At 33.6% G+C, this 22,949-nt stretch overlaps 1 protein-coding gene across 1 annotated transcript; it reads left to right on the forward strand.

The window, feature by feature from the left end:
• The first annotated feature begins 990 nt into the window (after nt 1-990).
• LOC129914263 (palmitoyltransferase ZDHHC6) lies at nt 991-18,608 on the forward strand. The gene is made up of 6 exons (XM_055993431.1): nt 991-1,192; nt 4,190-4,374; nt 17,113-17,194; nt 17,251-17,549; nt 17,610-17,828; nt 17,884-18,608. Exons 1-6 carry the CDS (start codon nt 1,132-1,134, stop codon nt 18,265-18,267), a joined length of 1,230 nt encoding a protein of 409 aa, XP_055849406.1. The 5' UTR covers nt 991-1,131; the 3' UTR covers nt 18,268-18,608.
• The last annotated feature ends 4,341 nt before the right edge of the window (nt 18,609-22,949 follow it).

The following is a 22,949-nucleotide window of genomic DNA, read 5'->3' on the forward strand; positions in this document are numbered from 1 at the left end:
AAAAGAAGCTGAAATGTAGCTTTTGTAATACCTTAACCGAAGCTGAAATGTTAGTTGGGTTGTGATCCCTTTGTTTGGAAACACAGCCACAACCACAACCATAAATAGTGTGTGTAAAAATGACGCACGACATCTGTCAAAAGTGACACGCGTTATTTTTAAAAGGGACACACGTCATTTTCAAAGTAGACGGGCGTCATTCGACCCCTGCTTTCAGCCTGGTATGCAGATCGAGCTAAATTTTAGCTGAGATAAAATTCTCATACAAGTTATCGATAATTTGTATGGGATCCCGACTAACAATATTGCTTCTGTAAAGCTTTATACATTCTTCTTTTGCTTCTATAAAGCTTTATAGAAGCAAAATTGTTAGTTGGGATACGTTTTAGCTCGGATAATTTGCTTCGATAATTTGTATGGGAGCTAAAATTTTGCGCGAACTGCTTACCAGGCTTTCCCTTCGACTTTGTAAAGCGACTGATGATACATTTACATACTTTTCTGTTTGAGTAAATAGTAATTGATATGTTTTTATTATAACTACATTGGCTCAAAAAGTGAAAAAGTACAAAAGTGAAAATTTTCAAACGCATTTTTGTATAGTTTTTCGGGCTGGAAAATTAAAACAAATGATGCAGAAAACTTATTTTTTGGCCTAAAAAACAATTTGTATGCTCTTTTTCACAAAACAATTGCGCTAGCCAGAAAAAAAATATTTTCACTTTTGTACTTTTTCAAAAAGTGGTGTATGTAGTTAAGGCTTAACACTTGTGCTTCTGTAAAGCTTTATACATGCTTCTTTTGCTTCTATAAAACTTTATAGGCATAAAAACAACTCGTTCTTAGATAAAATTACTCGTTGATATAATGAAATTGTACTAGAAGAATTTTCTTTTCTCCATCCATATCGACTAACACATCGCTTATCATGTATTCCCTTTCTCTTGACATTCGCTGCCAAAGATATTTTTTCTTTTCTGTCAAAAATTGTTCAGTTATTTTCGGCAGGTGATTAGGTGAGGGTGTACCTTTACCTAATTTTATCCGGCTACAAAAATAAAGAAAAAAATAAAAAATAGAAAAAAAACAAACATAATTAAAAATTAACTAATTTAATAGCTATCATTAAACATGAACGAGAAATTAAAAGCATTCCGTCGTTTTCTCCATTGGGGACCAATAATAGCTCTAAGTAAGTTGAAAAAAAAAAAAAAAAAATAAATAAATGCATCATCATTTTTTCTATACTTTTGTTTTATTTATAAACAAACTCAACTTTTATCTATATAAGATAGGAAACTCCTTAACAATTAATCAATCTTTTGTTCCACGAATATTATAAATAAACAATAAAAGTCAACCTTTTTAATAAACTCAAAACGAAACATTAGCCAGACGGGGTGGAATGGATTGGGTCAGCGACAGCGTTCTGCTTATTTGGCCCACGCCCACGTCTTCACATCCACCTCCCACCTTAAGAAACCAACAAAAGTATAAATTTAGGAACCTACAGTACCGAGCAAAAAAAAAATGCAAACAAAAGAGGTTAAAAGAGTTTCAAACAAGAACTAAGTTATTTTACATCGTAGTTCTACCAAATTTGGCATACAAACACTGAAACTGTTTTATATCCATTAAACAGAGTCGATTTTTGGAATATCTTATTCCAATACAATTGTTTAGACAAAAATTTACCTAAATATGCGTTTTTAGCTGAGCAAAAAAAAGCAAATATTAAAAAAAAAAACATGTTAATTTAAACTAATATTTTGTTGCTAGCCCTTTATTAGAAACAACGGCGCGTAATATTTTTGGTATTGAGTCTATTAAAGACTCATAAATTTGATGGTATTTGTTCCCATTCCGATCGAATTTCCTCCATCAGCTATATGCAGTTTGAATACTTTCGCTTTCTAATCTCCCGATCTACAAATTCTTATAATTTTTTTTTGGGGATTAAGGTCGGAGGATTGCGGTGCCCAGTCCAGAACACCGTTTCCAAAAAGTTTTTACTAACCGGCTGGTGTGTTTGGGGTCGTTATCAGATGGCAAATGCCATCTGACAAGAACAAGTTGAACTCTTTCTCATCGCTAATCCCTAAAAAAAAATTATAGGATAGCAAAAGGCTTCAAATTGAACAGAGCTGATGGAGCAAATTCGATCAAAATGAGAACAAATATAATCAAATTTATGAGAGTTTTTAATAGTCTTTAATATTTTTGAATTTGGCGCTTAATTTTTGCGATTCGCCATAGTAATTAAATATTGAATTCGCTTAAAAAAATGTTTCTTAAAATCCAACGTAACTTCTCTCTCTTAAAACGGCTATAAAATTTTGGTTTAAAAAGAAGCTTTTAACTTAAATAAAATCTCTTCTTGTTTGAAAGCCCTTAGGAAAAAATCGCTGCCTTTTATTTATCGTTCTTCGCTCGCTACAAGTTTTATCGTTTTCGCTTTTATAGTATATCGTTGCTGTAGTTCCAGATGTAATAGAAAAGACCCTGTTTGCCTAAAATCGATATTTCCAGAGATTCGCTTTTCTGGGAGTCCAGAGTCGATTTTTTGAATATCTTATTCCAATACAATTGTTTAGACAAAAATTTACCTAAATATGCGTTTTTAGCTGAGCAAAAAAAAGCAAATATTAAAAAAAAAAACATGTTAATTTAAACTAATATTTTGTTGCTAGCCCTTTATTAGAAACAACGGCGCGTAATATTTTTGGTATTGAGTCTATTAAAGACTCATAAATTTGATGGTATTTGTTCCCATTCCGATCGAATTTCCTCCATCAGCTATATGCAGTTTGAATACTTTCGCTTTCTAATCTCCCGATCTACAAATTCTTATAATTTTTTTTTGGGGATTAAGGTCGGAGGATTGCGGTGCCCAGTCCAGAACACCGTTTCCAAAAAGTTTTTACTAACCGGCTGGTGTGTTTGGGGTCGTTATCAGATGGCAAATGCCATCTGACAAGAACAAGTTGAACTCTTTCTCATCGCTAATCCCTAAAAAAAAATTATAGGATAGCAAAAGGCTTCAAATTGAACAGAGCTGATGGAGCAAATTCGATCAAAATGAGAACAAATATAATCAAATTTATGAGAGTTTTTAATAGTCTTTAATATTTTTGAATTTGGCGCTTAATTTTTGCGATTCGCCATAGTAATTAAATATTGAATTCGCTTAAAAAAATGTTTCTTAAAATCCAACGTAACTTCTCTCTCTTAAAACGGCTATAAAATTTTGGTTTAAAAAGAAGCTTTTAACTTAAATAAAATCTCTTCTTGTTTGAAAGCCCTTAGGAAAAAATCGCTGCCTTTTATTTATCGTTCTTCGCTCGCTACAAGTTTTATCGTTTTCGCTTTTATAGTATATCGTTGCTGTAGTTCCAGATGTAATAGAAAAGACCCTGTTTGCCTAAAATCGATATTTCCAGAGATTCGCTTTTCTGGGTTACGAGGTATTAGAACTACAGCGACGATATATCGGTTATAATATCGAAAATTCAATTTTATAGGATATAAAGTAAAATAGTAACATTTGAAGTATTAAAATATTGCTTATATTCGCTTTCGTTTTAATATCAACCAGGATCTTTCTATCTTTTTGAAAGAAAAGAATAATTAGAGTTTAGAGTTCTCGGATTGACGGTCAAAGTAGTTTGATCGTTCAAGGTTCCCAACAAAATATTAGTTTAAAATAACAACATATGAACTAAAAAAAAAACGAAAATATATCAACAAAAACTATGAATAAATCGTTATTAATTATATGGTTTTTTACATATTTGCATTTTTTTGCTCATCTAAAAACGCATATTTAGGTAAAGATATTCCACAAAACGACTCTATTTAATGAAAATAAAACAATTTCAGTGTTTGTATGCCAAATTTGGTAGAACTACGATGTAAAATAACTTAGTTCTTGTTTGAAACTCTTTTAACTTCTTTTGTTTGCATTTATTTTAGCTTAGTACTGTAGCTACTTTCCAAACCAACAAAGCATTGCGTGCAAAATGAGTCTTCTATTGTGTGTTTGTTTCCTCTTCTTCTTTTGCCAAAATTTTAATGAAACACTTTTCTAACGCTTATTTGTTAATCAATTTTCCAGCAGCGTAAAAACCTATGTTCTAATGAAGACTCTTTCTTTCTTTTGTTTTTCTTTTTTTTCTATTTAATTTAATAGGCATAATCAAATGCATTACTGTAATGACTTTGTATATGAATTCAATGTGGTGGCCACCAAATGAAAGTCTCGGCGGCCTACTGAACCAGACTTTATTCTTGTTGCTGTCGTCGATAGCGACATTTAATTACGCTATGGCCACTCTCCATGGACCTGGTTTTTTACCCAAGGGTTGGCGACCGAAGGTGAGTTTGAAAAGTTCTTTTGTTCTTCATCTAGTCTTTGTTGTTGTTGTTGTTGTTTTTTTTTATTTTAATTTGTAATTCGTTTATGTTTAATTGAGATTGTTATCATGAACCGTGGTCTGCCACCGCAGAGTGTTGTTTTAGTAAGTGAGTAAGGTATAATCACTTTGTTGGGTGACCAAAAAGTTGAATTCTTGTTAAAGCTTATTGTCCGTGAAATTATTAAATTTTGCATGAGAGTGGTAGCTAGTGGGAGCGTGCGTGCGTGCGTATAGGTAGTTGAGAAGAGGCGTGCAGTATTATTACATTCTTTGTGTAGTATATTTTTAGGTTGATTTTAGATAAGAAACTAAAACCGCTGTTATAGGTACGCAAATATAATGGATCAATTAAAATTTTCTATTTTTTTTGTTGATAAAATATTGATTGGGAGTGAAAGGAGTTTCTTGGGTTCTTGTTCTTTCAAAATAAAAAGTTGATATCTTTGTTTTTTGAAATTTTAATGGAAATTAACTTAATTATTTGGGTATTTTTATTTCGACATGATAGTCTTCGTTTTCAAGAAGAAGGATCAAAGAAGCTATGAATAGCATCTAGTCATTCATTCTATCTAGCGACAATAAACTCCAAGCAAACCATCAGGATTGATAAATATTCGAGCTGCATTTCCAGCAGCTTCTACAATAACATGATAAAGTTATAACAAATTTCAAAACTCTTAGTTAAGCAATTGGTGATCGTGATTTGTGACAAATTCTAATTAGATTTTATTAATCCTTAAAAATAAACAATAAATGCGACAGCATCTACGATGGGAGTTTTGGGAGCTAATATGAAAAAGAAAAATTTGCTCACTCTACTTGCCACTGTCTGCCTTTTGTTGGAACTAGAAACCGGTTACTTGAGCCGTGTTTTATTTGTAACTCAGTATTTAGCTCATCAAAATTTTGCACGGGAAACAACAAAAAATGATTGCTAAGGATAAACAAAAGTTTTTTATTTGTTGGTTTACAGAGATTTTTTTTTCTAAACTTATAAATTATTTACCCTTTCTATAGGGTCCCTAAAGGGGCCTGATAATCGATGGACAGAATCCTGTCAAGACAGTCTAAAACTCCTGGTGGAAGCCCACTTCCCAGGTTGTAACTCTGAATTGGACAATGATTCCACAAACTCTTTGCACTCAATATGTGAAATTCCTAGAGAAATTATTACGAAAGAAAAGTTGATCTGGGCCATCAACTCCTTCTCTCCTTATAAATCTCCAGGCCTAGACGGCGTCTTCCCTTTGATGCTGCAAAAAAGTAGTGAATTCATTATTCCATACCTGATCACAATATTCCAAAATAGCCTACAATTGGGGTATGTCCCTAAAATATGGCGTGAAGTCAAAGTTGTCTTTATACCAAAAGCTGGTAAATCCAGCTACACAGAACCCAAAGATTTCAGACCTATCAGTCTAACTTCTTTTACACTCAAAACACTTGAAAGGTTAATCGATATACATATCCGCAGTTATTTAATACCGGAGACTATATCACCCTTTCAGCATGCATACACAAAAGGTAGAAGTGTAGAGACAGCTTTACACTGTGCAGTCAGAACAATAGAAAAGTCACTTGTGGTTAAAGAATATACCCTCGCAGCATTTCTAGACATAGAAGGAGCATTCAATAATGTTCATAATAGTGCAATTGAAAAAGCACTCACTGATCTTAAAATAGAAGACACGGTCATAAAATGTTAAAAAACAGACAAATAAATAGTGAATTAGGTGGGTCACATATAAAAATGTACGCATCTAGAGGAACCCCACAAGGGGGTATTCTATCACCTCTTCTTTGGATTTTGGTGATGAATGAGATTCTCATCAAATTGAAAAACAGCGGCGTCAAGGTTATAGCCTATGCAGATGATCTAGCTCCTCTAGCGACAGGTAAATACCTAACCACTGTAAGCGAACAATTAGAAAGCGCATTATCCCAGGTCAGTAACTGGACCAGGAGATGCGGTCTTAAAGTAAACCCCCTTAAAACAGAACTGGTACTTTTCACAAACAGAAGGAAAATTCCTCCTTTTACAGTGCCAAAAATTGATGGCACCCCACTTAAGATTTCGGATAAAGCGAAATATCTCGGAGTGATCTTGGATAAGAAACTTAACTGGGGTCCAAACATTCAAGAAAGATATAAGAAAGCCACGTTTGCACTCTACTCATGTAATAGAATTCTTGGCAGAAACTGGGGACCAAATCCTAAAATAATCATGTGGATGTATACCGCCATTGTCAGACCCATTCTGACTTATGGCAGTTTAGTCTGGTGGCAAGCTCTGGAGAAATCCACGAACTTGAAGACCCTAACCAAAGTACAAAGAGCAGCTTGCATTAGTACTACGGGGGTGATTAGGTCCACTTCAACCGCGGGTCTGGAAGCAATCCTTAATCTCACTCCCTTAGATCTATTTGTACAAGAATTGGCAGCGAAAAGCGCCCTACGACTCAGTCAAACCAACATTTGGAATACTAGTCAAAACGGCCATACTACGATCCTTTCTAACTACGTTGGCTACAACGTTAGTACAGATTACATGACCCCCTACTTAGACTTTAACAAGTCTTTTAATGTCAGTTTCCCTAACAGACAAGATTGGGAAAACAGTATACCTTTCTCAAATGAGTCGACTATCGCCATCTTTACCGATGGTTCGAAAATGAACACTGGGGTTGGTGCAGGTTTTTACTCAGAAAACCTCAACCTTGCCAGTTCTTTCAGGCTCCCCGATCACAGCAGTGTCTTCCAAGCCGAGATATTGGCAGTGAAAAATGCTGCTAAACAAATATCCATGATGGCGATATCACCTGCTGACATCACCTTTTTCATTGATAGCCAAGCGGCAATAAAAGCGATTTCTGCCACCTTAATCAAGTCTAAGCTTGTTTCTTGCTGTCGCGAAGAGCTTAGGGTGTTTTCGGAAACGAAAAAGCGGATGAGCTTGCAAGGGAGGGCTCAGTGCTTGATCCCTCTCTCATAGACCTTAACATTAGAATCCCACAATGTGAAATAAGGCGAAATATCGTCAACAAGATTTCACAAAAAACCAACGATAGATGGAACCTCCTAGAAACCTGCGGTCACACCAGGAAACTATGGCCGAACTTCGACGAGAAAAAATCAAATAAGATCTTACTACTTAGTAAGCCTTCTTTAAGATCCCTAATAGGCGTCTTAACGGGTCATAACCTACTAGGATACCACAAAAAGAAAATGGGGCTTTGTACGGATGATCTATGCAGAGGCTGCGGTAATGAGGACGAACAGGAAAACACTGTTCACTTCCTCTGTCACTGCCCAGCACTCTGTCGCACTAGGAAAAAATTCTTAGGAAACTACTTCTTTAATGAATTAGAAGAACTCTCAGGCAATAGCCTACTGAACTTTGTCAAGTCCTCCAAATGGCTCGAACAACCATAGCATTCATAGGTTAACACTTTTTTTTTTTCATGAAGTTACAATACTTCAGGGTATCACAAGGGATCTACAATGATCTAAGTGTGACGGTAACAATATCAACTGTCAGCCCACATAACCTAACCTAACCTACCCTTTCACAATAGAGGATTATTAATAACATAAAAGTAATCGTTTGTTTTTGAAGTGAAAACTTCTTTAGTATCGTAGTGATTTGAAACAAAATGAAACGAAAAAGCGACCGGAGAAATCAATTGATTATAGGTAGGTAGGTAGAGATGGCGGTCAAGGCAAACCATATTTGATTGACCCAATTAGCGCAGGATGCGCCGTTTTGATACCAAAACTTATGAAACCTGTGAGTGATAATTGGATTTATTTGAAATACATTTTTTAATTGGTTTAAAAAAAAAAAGGGAAAAACAAGTGTTAGGCAGTCCTAAATCCACTTTGTTGCATTTAGGAACGAGATTAAGTCTTTGATCTTTGATTCTGAGATGTTATCTATGACATTAAAGAATTCACTCCCCAGAGAGAGTGCTCTATTCCTAGCAAGGGCGGGACATTGACATAGGAAATGGAAGACCGTTTCTTTTTCTTGCTGGTCCAAGCAGCTGCGACAGTAGGTATTGTGCGGTATACCCAACTTTGCTGCATGTTCCCCTATCGGCCAATGTCCTGTGCACACCGCAACGATTCTGCTAATATCTTTTCTGGGTCTAGAGATTAGGTCATATGTTTTGGATTTATTATAGGTGGGCCAGATTTTTTGCCACCTATAGTTAGCTTTTGTTAGGTATTTTAAGAAGATATCGCCCTTCATGACTCCTATGGGAATGTTAACTATTTCTGCTAGTGACTCATGAAGGGCTGGCCAGTTCATCCGCCTTTTCATTGCCTTCAAAACCACTGTGACCTGGGATCCAGATGAGAGTGATTGTGAGGCTTCCACTCAGCAATGAGAGTTCCTCTCTGCACTGCTGAACCAATTTGGAGGATGTCGTGACCGAAGCAATTGCTTTTATAGCTGCCTGACTATCTGTTAGTATAGCTATATTTTGGTTTTGATTTGGATATACTCTAAGTAATTTGCAAGCTTCTTTAATTGCCAGCAATTCCGCTTGTAATACACTGGCAAAGTTTGGTAGTCGAAAGGATTTTGAGATATTGAGGGATTCATAGTAGACACCCGAACCGACCCCACAATCCATCAGTGAAAATGCAAGTGTCGAAGCCTATCGTCACAATGCCCTCTTCCCAGTCTGATCTCGACGGGAAGCTGACCTTGCAATTCATTACAGTATTCAAAATAGGGGTGCAGTAGTCCGTGGGTGTCAGAAGCATATCCGATGGTATTAAATTTGTTGTGTCACTGTGACCAAAAGATTTTGCCTTCCAACTACCTGTTTCTTTTAGCCTTAAAACGCTACAAGAGACCTGGTATTTAATATGAAGGTCTATGGGTAAGAGGTGAAAGAGAACGTTTAGAGCCTCCGTGGGGCACGACCGGAGGGCTCCAGTCGTCCCTACGCTTGCTGTTCTCTGGATTTTCTTAAGTTTGTTGATGTTATAAGCTTTACTAAGTGCAGGCCACTAAACAATGGCGCCGTAGGTAAGAATGGGTAGTACAACCGCTGTGTAAGTCCATAGAATCATTTTTGATTTAAGACCCCATTTTTTCCCAAAGGTTTTGCTGCAGGCATAGAAAGCAATGCTCGCCTTTCTAACCCGCTCTTCTATATTAAGCTTCCAGCTCAGTTTAGTGTCCAAAATTACACCTAAATATTTGGCGCTAGAAGAAAGTGATAAGATTTGGCCGTTGAGCTGAGGTAGAGGGAAGACAGGGATTTTGGTTTTAGTTGTAAAAAGCATCAGTTCCGTTTTACTTTGATTAACTCCTAGGCCACAGCTTGTAGCCCAGTTGCTAACTTTTCTCAAAGCCGTGTCAGTCATTTCACTGATCACAGGTAAAAACTTTCCTGATACAAGTACAACCAGATCATCCGCATATGTCACTGCCTTCACTCCACTTCTCTCAAGCTTCACGAGGATATTGTTCATGACAAGGAGCCATAAAAGGGGGGAAAGAACGCCACCCTGAGGCGTACCCCTATTAACGCATTTAAAACAGTTTGAATTTCCTAAACTTGCTTGAATTCTTCTCTCTTTTAGCATTGATTATAACTTTATATTATTTTGTTTTATTAGATAGATGAATGAAATTTATACTGTAGATAGGGAAGAGAGTAAACTATTATTGTACAAAATTTCAATAAATTTTTAATTCAAAATCCTGAGATAACGGTGAAAAGATGTTCTTTTTCTAAACACGTTATATCTTTTGATCTAGAGGTCATAAAAACTTAACTTTAATACCCCAGTTGATAGTATTACCTTTCATTTGATATATCACACATATGTTTTATTTTTATATATTTATATTTTTATATTTTTTTATACTTTTTGCGCATTGTAAAAATTTAAGTATGGCTTTATTCTTTGGGAAAATTTGTAAGCTTTTTTTATCTTATATATATAATTCTCCTGTGCGTTTGTTTGTGAGCCTACTCCTTCTAAACGACTTGATAGATTTTTCTGAAATTTGGTGGGGGTGATAAGGTCCATCCGAGACAGGTTTTGTTTTATAATTGGACCCAGTAGGTGGCGCTGTTGTCAAGTTATATGCAAATTCCGTATTTGGGGTCAAATGACTGAACAGATTTTTGTGAAATTTTGTGTGTGCGATAAGGTCTATCCGAGACAGGTTTTGTGTTATAATTGGACCCGGTAGGTGGCGCTGTTGTCAAGTTATGTATATGCAAATTCCGTATTTGGGGTCGAAAGACTGAATAGATTTTTGTGAAATTTTGTGTGTGCGATAAGGTCCATCTGAGACAGGTATTGTGTTATAATTGGACCCGGTAGGTGGCGCTGTTGTCAAGTTTAATTCAAAATCCGTATTTGGGGTCGAATGACTGGATATTTTTTGTAAAATTTTGTGTGTGTGATAAGGTTTGCCCCAGACAGGTTTTGTGTTATAATTGGACCCTGTAGGTTGCGCTAGGGATGGGCTTAACTGCTACTTTTGGATAACTGTTATTACCTGTTATTGCTACTTTCCAATAGCAGGTATAAATACCTGTTACTGAAATAACAGTTAGTAATACAATTTTCACTAAAGAACGAGAGTGCAATCTCATTATTTTGAGAATGATATTTAATAAGAGCAGAAAATTATCTTTAATTGTGGCAATTTAAGTAGTTATAAAATGCGTATCTTTTGCAAAATATAACTAAAACCTGAAGTTATTTTTTTTTTCTGTCATTATAATGAAACCATTAATTATGGATGTCCAAAATTACAGGTATAGAAATATTTCTTACAGTAACAGGTATTGGGGAAAACGACGAAATTTTGGTATTAATTTTACATTTTCTCATTTTTCGTATGTAAAATTATACCAAAAATAACAGGTATAGAAATATTTCTTACAGTAACAGGTATTGGGGAAAACGACGAAATTTTGGTATAAATTTTACATTTTCTCATTTTTCGTATGTAAAATTATACCAAAAATAACAGGTATAGAAATATTTCTTACAGTAACAGGTATTGGGGAAAACGACGAAATTTTGGTATTAATTTTACATTTTCTCATTTTTCGTATGTAAAATTATACCAAAAATAACAGGTATAGAAATATATCCTTACAGTAACAGGTATTGGGGAAAACGACGAAATTTTGGTATAAATTTTACATTTTCTCATTTTTCGTATGTAAAATTATACCAAAAATAACAGGTATAGAAATATTTCTTACAGTAACAGGTATTGGGGAAAACGACGAAATTTTGGTATTAATTTTACATTTTCTCATTTTTCGTATGTAAAATTATACCAAAAATAACAGGTATAGAAATATTTCTTACAGTAACAGGTATTGGGGAAAACGACGAAATTTTGGTATAAATTTTACATTTTCTCATTTTTCGTTTGTGTTTTTAACAGATTATTTGCCTGAACTAAAAGTATCAAAGATATGAATTTTATCAAAAGTAACAGGTATTATAAATTCCTTGATAATTTTGAGTAAGGAGATAATTTTGATCCCAATAACAGGTATTATAGGAGCGTTTGTGTTTTTAACAGATTATTTGCCTGAACTGAAAGTATCAAAGATGAATTTTATCAAAAGTAACAGGTATTATAAATTCCTTGATAATTTTGAGTAAGGAGATAATTTTGATCCGAGTAACAGGTATTATAGGAGCGTTTGTGTTTTTAACAGATTATTCGCCTGAACTGAAAGTATCAAAGATGAATTTTATCAAAAGTAACAGGTATTATAAATTCCTTGATAATTTTGACTAAGCAGATAATTTTGATCCGAGTAACAGGTATTACAGATTATTACCGATAAAAATAATTTTTTGTGTAGGATAAGAGAAAGTTGTTTAGATAATTAGTAGGTATTTTTCATTGTATTAACCTTCTTATTACCGAAAATTTTCTTGGATTGCAAAAAAAAATAATATAATTTAAATTTATTTAAGATACTGAAAATATTAACTGTTATTTCAGTAACAGGTATTTTCCCTGATGAGTACTTTCCAATACCTGTTATTCAATACCTGTTACTGAAATATCGGCCCATTCCTAGGTTGCGCTGTAGTCAAGTTATTTGTGCTCCACATATCAACCGAACCGAGTGAACCGGAAAAAGTTTAACACATTACAGGGCTAAAATTTGAAAACAAATACTTGGAAAGGCGGAACGAAGTCCGCCGGGTCAGCTAGTTGTGTATCTTTTTTTTTAGAAAAATGTTTTTATTGGGTTTCACTTCTACCACGTGTGAATTGCAAACAAGATTTTTTTTGTTTACAGCATAAAATGTCTACTCAGTAAAATACTGAGTACCAATAAAACAGGGCATTGGTATCACCTTTCAATAAGGCCCTTTTCGAGCTCTTGGAATCGAATATCAAGAACTTGATCGCTTTTCTCAATGTGAGGAAATGGTTATAAATAGATTTCTCCTATATGCTAGTAGCAACGGGTAGCCAGGGTTCTCATGATAGCCTATCTACGTTTTCCCAATAAATTAAATTAAATTGGTTTATATTTATTTTTACCCCCACTAAAAGGGCAAACAGTCAAGTTTTAATTTCCAGAATAAAGTTTGGAAGATGAAATCTAAAACAACAGTCCACTTGACCTTTAATAAATAAAAGTAGCGATAGCTACATATCTTAAGTATAAGAACGTCTTAAATATAAAAACGCATGAATATGTCCTGTCTGCCGATAGATTGTTTGGTCAGAAGCAATATTGTGTTCAGTAAATGGAAGGAAACCCCGAGTGCTGTGCCCCATTCACAATATAGAATACGCTCTGAAATTCAATAAATCCAAAATCGCTTGTAAAAATTTCTTCCGTACAATATTTTGCCAATGAGCTGGTAGACAGACTCCTCAATTAAATCACGCCATTTCTTTTTCGACTTTAAAGTCATCTACCCTTCTTAATCAATCCGCTAGTACAGTATGACCATGGAGGAAGTTCGTTATTCTTTCAGTCTCAAAACATCACCGAAGCTCTTTAACATAGTACTTGAGAATTATAGTCAACCAACACCAGAAACAAAATAATTATTCAAAGCCCACATAGCTATGTTAGTGGTTGGTAAATTTTTTAGTATAGAAGGGCAAAAATAGGTTTTGCTTAATTAATGGATTTAAAACAGAGTATATGCTGTCACCGAAAATAAAGCACAACCTCGTCGACTCTAAATAGTCGAAGGAAAAATCCGATTGTTATTATTTTTTACAACATTATTCATTAAGCACCTTTTGGGTTGATTTGTGTGAAAGATTATTTGAGTGAGTATCAATAGAGAGAAAAAAAAGATTTAATGAGATAGTGACTACAAAAAGCTGAAAGGACATGTTTTTTTTTTATCTTGCTTCTACCCAATCACCTCTGTCTTTTATTGTATCTTAAAGAAAACACTTATAGATAAGTATGTATTAGCTTATATAAAATCAATAGAATTTGAGCTTGTACTTGAACCGTGAAAATGTAAAAATATTCCAATAGAGAGACTAACTTGCATTTGCTAATAAGTTTTGTTTAATGATTATGAAAAGGTTATTTCTTAAATGTCGGAGAGTTTAAATATGAAATTCAATTTCAAAAGGAAACCATATCAAGGTAAAATTTTTCTGAAAAAGAATTTATTCAAGCTTTTCCTAGAAAAGAAAAATAGGTAACATGCATGATTTATTGCTTTTAAATGGTTCCATTAAACCAAAATGACATCAAATAAATCAAGACGGTGTTGTGCAATAAATTATTCCAAAGGAATAAACGAAACGTTTGCATTTCAACCATCATTCATGAATTAAAAACAAGGACTTAAACTTTCACCAAATAGCGCCAACATCAATAAAAAACTGTACGCCTTAAATGAAAGCTAAAAAGGGAATATTCAAATTCATAGAAATGTTCTTAATAGCATAAAACTCAAAGGACTTGTATACTTCGTGCTCACTAATCACAAATCTATTTCTGTGCACTTTTACAAAGAATGGTAATCGGAACAAATTAAGATTGTATCGAGCCAATTGTAAAGAAATGACCACCGCCCAAAAATTAATTTTTAAGGTTGTGAGAAATGCAATATTTCTTAAGCTCTCTGACCTTACATGTTTGGTAATTGAATAATAGTCTAGCCTTTAAAGAGTTGGCTATAAAGTTTATAACTTGTTAACAGCAAAACACAAAATTAGAGGTACATACGTTCTTTGCTTAGATTAAAAACGAACTTATAAGAATTTTGCTATTGCTCATAGCTCCATTGTTTGGTTAAATTTTTGTTGTGTGTTTCTGAATAAAGTTCTATTTTATAGGTTTATTATTGTGGTTGTTTTTTGTTGTTTGATTATGAGTTTACCTCTCGATTAGTTCTTACTCAGCCAAACAGCCTATAATAGCAGGTGGTTGCAATTAGTATTCAACTGATGTTTACGGTATGATAAAGTCTATTACTTTCCGGCGCTTGCTACAAAACGGACATTGATACTGTCGAACGGTTGAGCAAACAGACATAATAATCAGACATGCAAAAATTTGTGTAGCGTGTTTGATTAATTATGTCCAAAAATGTAAAGGGACAACATTGCGTGCAATGCACCCAAAAAAATTTGAATTGAGGACTATTGAACTTTTTTTTAAAGGATTTTATATTTATGAATGAAAATAAAAGTAAACATGTTGACTGACTGACGCTTGATTTGATGGATATTATTTTAAGATAGAATTCACGTAATCTTTGCGTTTCTTGATAGTTCAGTTAACATTGAGGTTACCGTTAAACGGAGCTACTTTTCCATATAAGAGGTTAAGAAAAAAATGTATTATATTTAATCTGTTTGGAGTAAAAAAAACGGGAGCAAAGTAACCTCGTTTTAAGATACTTTAGAAGATTTTTTTCCAAAAATTTCGACAAACTTGGCAAGGTACCGTTAATAGTAGCTCAAATTTTTTTAAATTTTTTTTAGCTTGCTCGAGGTGATAACTTGGCAAGCCCTTTTTCGGGTTTTATTGGATCCATTGTGCTTCCCAGAAGCTAGTTTGTGAAGGATTTGATGAATAAAAAACGCGCTTTGTGGAATTGTAGGTATTGGTATAGAGTGTCTTCCCGAACTATCCTGAAATTTGAATAAATTTCATGTTTTTTGGTGACAAGAACGATACGTCAACTAGCTCATCGAAGATGCATTCTTAGAAAGCTCTTTTTTTGGTTCTAGCTAAACTGCTAGAATATCACAAAGAAAGTGATATGAGCCCTCTTTCACCTCTTCGTCTTGACACCCTCTACACAAATCAGTTGAGACAATGCCCATTCTGGTCATGTGGGTTCCCATTGTTGTGAACTGTAAGGATTTCAACCAAAAGGTCTGCTTGGCTTAAGTACAATATCAGTTTTACTCATAAAAAAGGTCGGCCAAAGATTCTTTAAAACCCGACAGGTTTTTAGTACTGACCATTTGTCTTTAGCAGAGTTGAAAAAAACTTTGTTGTATTAATACTTGAACTTACTCGTTGGTCTGTTTTGGACCCATAAGTAAATACCGAAACGTGGTCTTCATTGATGAACCGGTTTGCTTCCCAGAGTTCCCTTGATGGGAAGTCTCCTGGGTTAAAATCAGGGTATACTCCCATGTAGTCAGTTTGAAATGACAGTGTATTAATTATCTTTTTGTGATCGTAATGCCTCTTTTATCCAATTTTTACACTCTTTTGAATCGAAGAGCACTTTTAGCCGCCAGATAATTCGTAAAAACATCAACCGGGGCAAGTGATTGTTTCTTGGGATACGATAAGTGTAGTTCTCATGGCACTATTAGTACTATTATAAGAAATTAAAGATTGTTAAATTTAAAAACAATTAAACTTGAATCTTTATTTGAAATAAAGCGATTTTTACAACAATAAATTTAAATAAATAAATATAAAGTAAAGCTACGCGTTTCGGACTTTTAATGTTAATTTAAGTTTATTTAAGTAGTACATACCAGTAGGGCTGACCACCAAACCAAGCATTCGTAAATATTGGCTTTATAATAACGTACATTCAATGAATCATTTTGGGACTGGGCCCCCATCTCAAAGGCTGTTGTAGCCTTCCTTTCGCGTTCTTTTACATTTTTTGTACAGTTAAGTTTAAGGTCAAACCCAGATATTTTGCGGTGTCCCGTTTATTGTGGAATGGAAAATATTTTGGATTTTCTTTTTCTAGTTAATAAAGCTAGTTCTGTCTTGCCCTGACTTGTCCTACATGATGCCCATAAGCCAAGATCTTTGTATATAAAATCTATAGTACTATCATGAAGTGCAATTTTTTAGTTTGTTCGTTACCTGAGTGGTCGCGAGGGCGCTTAGATCGAATTAATAATGGGAGTAAGGAGATGAGATATACATTTCTGTTTGAAATTTGACATATTTTTTAGTTCGTTCGCTAGCTTACTTTTTTGGTGGCGCTGTTTTTTTTCATGATAGTACTATAGATTTTATATACAAAGGCCAAGATTACTTTAGAACCTTCATGTATTGATTTCATTGGGCGATTTTTCAATTTTTAAGTCATGTTTCAAGTGCAAGTGTTCTCTCTTTAGTCGGTATTACCGATTCAAGTATTTCAACAAGAGATCAATCCTTAAATTTATAATTTTGGTACTGATTTCAATAATAATTTTTTTTTCCAGAATCCAAAAGATGAACAACATCTTCAGTATTGTAAAGTATGCGAAGGATTTAAAGCACCCCGAGCTCATCATTGTAAAAAATGTAAGAACACTTTTAAAATGTCTAACGAATATTAATAATAGTTTTTTTTCCTGAAGGTAATCGTTGCGTCATGAAAATGGACCACCATTGTCCATGGATAAACAATTGTGTTGGTTGGGCAAATCATGCTCATTTCACTTATTTCCTTGCCTTCTCGATTTTAGGTAGCTTTCATGCTTCTATTTTGCTGATAGGCTCATTCTATCGTGGCATTCATCGATATTACTACTTAACTCATGGACTTAATCATTTGGCTACTGTTCAGTTTGGTTTGATTAGCATTGTAATGTGCATCTTCAGCTTAGGCTTAGCCATTGGAGTTGTAATTGCATTAGGAATGCTTTTGTACTTCCAAGTATAAATAATTTTAATATTTTTACCCAATTTTTTGCTTAATGATTTTTCTTGGTTTTAGTTAAAATCTATTGTAACCAATCAAACTGGCATTGAAAGCTGGATCTTGGAAAAGGCACTCTACCGAAGAAGTCAACATTCAGATGAAGATGAATTCGTATACCCGTATGACTTGGGTGCCAAGGAAAATATTAAACAAGTCCTTAATCTATATTGTACACCAGTAGGCGATGGGATTGAATGGCCAGTTGTGGAATCATGTGATCAATACACATTAACGGTAAAAGTTGTTTATGATAAGTATTTCAAAACCTTCTAATCGAAAATTCTTTCAGAGGGAACAATTATGTCAAAAGCTGGAAAAACGAGCAAGGACCAAAACATTTAAAGCTATTCGTCCAGCGACTGGAAGTTATGTTCCTCTCTTTTCGCAAGGATTCAAAGTATGTCTATCCCCACCGTGTACTGATGAGCCAAGAATCAAACTACTTCCTGGAGATGTAATCAAAGTTACGCGTTTCCGTAGGCATTGGTTATTTGGGGAACGTGTAGTTGAAGAACTTGACAGTGATTTAAAACGCGAAGGTCCCATACGAGGATGGTTCCCAAGACGTTGTGCTGTCGAACTGATTGAACCAGAAATGCCTTCAGAGAATGAAAATCACAGAAAGTCGAACGGAGTTGCCAATCATCACAGTAATAAGAAAAAAGTTAACTAAAACGTGATCCGAAACGAATAATTGATTCCAAGCCATAAAAAGAATTTATTTCTGATCATTAAAAAAAAACAAAATAATTTTCTATTCCGATCAGCACAAGTGGCACACTTTTTGTTTTTGCGTATTTTGTAAAATTGAACTTATGCAATGTGAACGTATACTTAAGCATTAGTTTGAAAATCTCAACGTGAATACAATTATATAATGTACGTTGTACTTCTTTTTTTTTATTGAAAGTGATATATAACTTTTTGTTTTTAATTTAAGAAAAAATAAAACTTATTTAAAATACATAATGTAATGTAGTAAATAAAGATTAAAATGCTTAATATGTATACTAATTTTGTGTTTTTTTTTTTTACTTTGTTGGAATTTTAATTCAAGGGTCTGCTATTTCGTGTTACTTATTTCAAAAAAAATAAAAATTAATAAATGCTCGAGAGTATACAATACGAAAAAAGTTGTGTCCAAGATAAAATAAAATGCACGACTGGGTTGCACGAACTTGCTCTTAGGGTTAAAGTTAGGGTTAGAAAATTGATATGAAAAAAAAAACATAAATTTCGTTTTTCAAAGGAAAAAAAAAACATCTTAAAACAAATCCAGCTCCAAAACAAGTATGCAATTTGATTTCTTTTATTATGATCATTTTTAGAAAAAAATTTCAAAATCGTTAGAGCCGTTTTTTTTAAAAACTTATTTTTAAATAATTTTTTTAAAAAAATAATTCAAAAATAAAGCCTAGTACGCAGCTGAAGTGTCTCCAAAGTCAACAGCGAACATGTTAACGAAAAAATACCATCGAGTATTGTGTCAAAACAATTAAAATAGAAATAAAAAATTTTTAATTTTTTTTTTAAATACAAGTTATTTTTTTTCAAAGTTTTATTTTTGATTTTCATTAAAATTATTTATAATTGCTTTTGTATAAAAAAATTAAATAATAATAACTTAATCTTATATATAAAAATGAGTTCGTTAAGTGTGTGTGGCCGATAAACTCGCGTTTGGCTGGTCCGATTTTGGTAATTTTTTGTTTGTTTGAAAGGTATTAATATGTAGATGGTTTGTGTAAAAAAAAAATAAAACTTTTTCTCCCATCTTCACAAAGCTGTCAATTTGTACGAGTGAAGAAACACTCTAGCTTTTGAAAAAGTTTAACTAAGCTTAATTTGTAAAAAAATATATTAAGACTTCAAAATAATTATAATCGTTTATATTCTGGTTTTGAGTAGAACAATATGTGCAAAACACCGTGATGCCTGTCAACGTTAAAATTTGCTTGAAGCAGATACTCATTGGGACTCAACGTCTTCTGGTGCATCTGTTTCGTCTTCGGCACATCAAATACGGATTGACTTAAAAAAAGAATTCATACTTTTTGATACAAAATACGGTACAAAGGGGATAAGCTTCAAAAGACGTTTCCTATGGAATTCTCGCCCGGATAATTACCAGACCGGTCCAATACTTAATTTTTCTGTACCGAGGAATAACGTGACATGCTTAACTTTATGGCAAGGATCGCAACTTGCATAAACATAGAAGCTCTGATCGTCTGGACAGTACGTAATGTTCTAAGATTTGGAGTAGTTTTTTTTTCGTATTAGACCAGACAAGCAGTACGTTATTCAAATAAAAAAACATCATCTGATCATTATTGGCTGTTCTGCTATTTCAGGGAAAGGATGAGGTTCTTTTTATATTGTGGAAAACGCCATAGCTCCAGACTAACACAAAAAGGAGCTTTGGAAAGTTTTGATTCTACGATTTCAGAATAGGCTCGAGACTCGAAGCTTCTATATCTATGCAAGACTGGGTCCTTGGCATAAAGGTTAGAATGTCACGTTATTCCTAGATATACTTATTTATGGTTATAGCAAATGCAAAGTTACAGAAAATTGAAGACGCTTAAATTCAAGTGGGAAATCTGACAGAATCATTGGAAATTGAGGAATCAACACATCTTCGCCTTTGAATTTTCCATACAAAAAATGGTAGCTTCAATTAGATTTGTCAAGTTTGCTGTATTTTCCGAAGCATTATAATGAGCGCTACTACTTTCCGCGCTAAATGATTTTGCGGCAGTCCTGGTATATCCAATAAATTCAAAAACTCCGTTTGGTAATTTAATACATTGCTTTCATTTGTGATAGGGTCAAACGATTTGTAGGCAAAAAATTGTGCATTTATATCGTTTAAAATTGTTGCATTGATTTCAGAAACATTTTTATTTGTACCAGCCATTATTGCACGTTCACTCAGCCAAGCATGATTTATGTAATTTGTCTTTACACTTGGAAATACACTTTGAATCAAATCATTTTTTGAATTTACATTGTAAAAATAGTTTTGAAGTGTAATCCGGCTTTCAGAATCAAGTGCCATTATTCCATTAACAATGCCCAAAGCCCAATAACTGCTAAATTACAATAAATTGGTTAATGTTCATTACAATAAACCATTTTTTTCGGTTTTAATTTATTTTCACACAGGTCCTATTTTTTTAAAAAGTGCACTCAGCGAAGCGGGTGGGGGTTAGCTAGTAATTAATAAAATTGAATAATGTAGTTTGGCAGAAAATCAGATTTGACAAAAAAAAAAAAACGGATCTATGGCAGGTACAGTTAGTTATGATTTTCGAAAAAAAAAATTTCCATGAAAAGATAGACCTTGCCCAAAAACTAACATTTGAATTTTTTAAACAAAATCGTTGGAGTCGTTTTTGAAAAAATTAAACTTTTCCTAAATTTGTGTATGACAGGTACCCTTATTATTGGTCCAAAAAAATCAATTCCAAAAACCCCTCTGGAGTCTCCAAAAAATGCTACATACCAAGTTTGGTGTAAATCGGTCCATCCGTTTAGGCTGTAGCTCATTATACAGACAGACGGTCTTCCGGGACCCATATTTTTTTGCATTCTCTATTTCAGTCATGTCTGATTGTTATCTCAACTATTTTTTGTACGAATGCATAACTTGATATATGTACATATATAGTACCTATATCGTAAGTAAAAAAAATATCAGTTATAAGTTACGCATACTGCCAAATAAATGCGTATCTTGGTTCAAAACTAATTTCCAATATTGATAAGAATTTACTTTTGCAAAGTATTTTCTTTATTTTGACTGAATTGCGGGCAGATCGTCGGTCGTAGGTTTTTAATCTTAATATTAAGATATGAGTATTTCCCAAATCGTTTGCCTTTATTTAATCGTTCGACTCGCGAATCATATTAAGGCCCCTTATTTTACGTCGTATTCCCTTGTACTAAAGGGGCATTCTATATTCGAATTAGCAAGCTTTTTAAATAACACTGGTCAACAAGGTTTTTGCCATAACAACCAAAATATACTTTTCTAGTAGTTTCTATAATGAATACACCACATAAAAACAGAACCTCGAAAACAGCCAAAATGACATTTTTTAACATTTTATAACGATAATATTTCAAAAACGGAGGGAAATCAAATTTTTCTGACTTCAGATTCGGATTCAGCACCCCAAAAAGTACTAGAAAAATACAGCCCTATTCTGCTATTCGATTCACGTGAAAGTCTAAAATAAGAAGCGTTTAAAAGATGTTTAGAATTAATTTTAGATAAATTGTTATTTCTTTAGAGTTTCTAAAACAGACGGACACAACACTTTGCCATTGAAAGTTAGAAGTTTTTCAAAGCTAATTTGGCATGATTAAGAAAGGGAATCCTTCGATTCACGTGAATCGAATAGCAGAATAGGGCTGGTATATTTTGGTTCTTGTGGCAAAAAAATGTTAAATTTTGTTGACCAGTGTAATTGGTTCGCTGTGGCGTATACGTAATTTTTTTTTGTTTTGTTTTGAAAATATGGTATTTTTAACTTTCTGTAAATCCTAGTACGCTGCTAAATCGATACGAAAATATTTGAAAGTCGCCGAAGTCAAAACCTTTTGGAGTAAGAAAAATGACCTGGGGGCTGTTTCTCGACAAGCTACATTTACTACATCGACGACTCTGAAAACCAATAGGAAAGCTCCATTTAATATTCGGAAATATTTGCATAGGTTTTAAAAGTTGTGAACAAAAATAGAGCCGTTGGAATACAGTTTTCCTTGATTAAACCTATTATGCATTGGGCAATAAAAACTTTTTGTACTAAAACTCCTTCCTTAAAAGTGTTGAACAGATTTTTTTACATGAAGGTTTATGCATATCTCGTTTAGACATGATATGCGGAGATGATAGGCAAGGTTATGGAGAGTCTAGTTAAACCTTCGCAGTTCGTACGAAAAGTATTTTTTTGTTTTGTGCTTCCAGACAAACTGCTAAGGCCAAACTTCTAAGCTAGTTTAATGTTGTTATTGCAAAGAACCCTGTAAATTTTGTTGGTGAGTATTGGAGAAATATATCATTTTTTCCCATTTAACAAAAATTGTTTGGTTCTTGGTATCATTTTTAATTTGGAATAGGAAATGAGAACCGATCTTTATCACTTATTTCTTTTGGTACATAAATAAATTCAGCTATTCGTTTGATTTTTCGTCGAAAATTCTAATGATTTATAATAAACAATCTTCTCTTCATTTTTTAGCAAAACCCAAAATCTAATTAATCTGTTGACAAAACCATAAATCGCTTTTGATAATATATTAAGGGACAATTTTTCAATAGCCAGATAAACTAGAAATACAATTTTT

Source organism: Episyrphus balteatus, chromosome 3, assembly GCF_945859705.1.
Source record: "Episyrphus balteatus chromosome 3, idEpiBalt1.1, whole genome shotgun sequence".
NCBI classification, from domain to species: Eukaryota; Metazoa; Arthropoda; class Insecta; order Diptera; family Syrphidae; genus Episyrphus; species Episyrphus balteatus.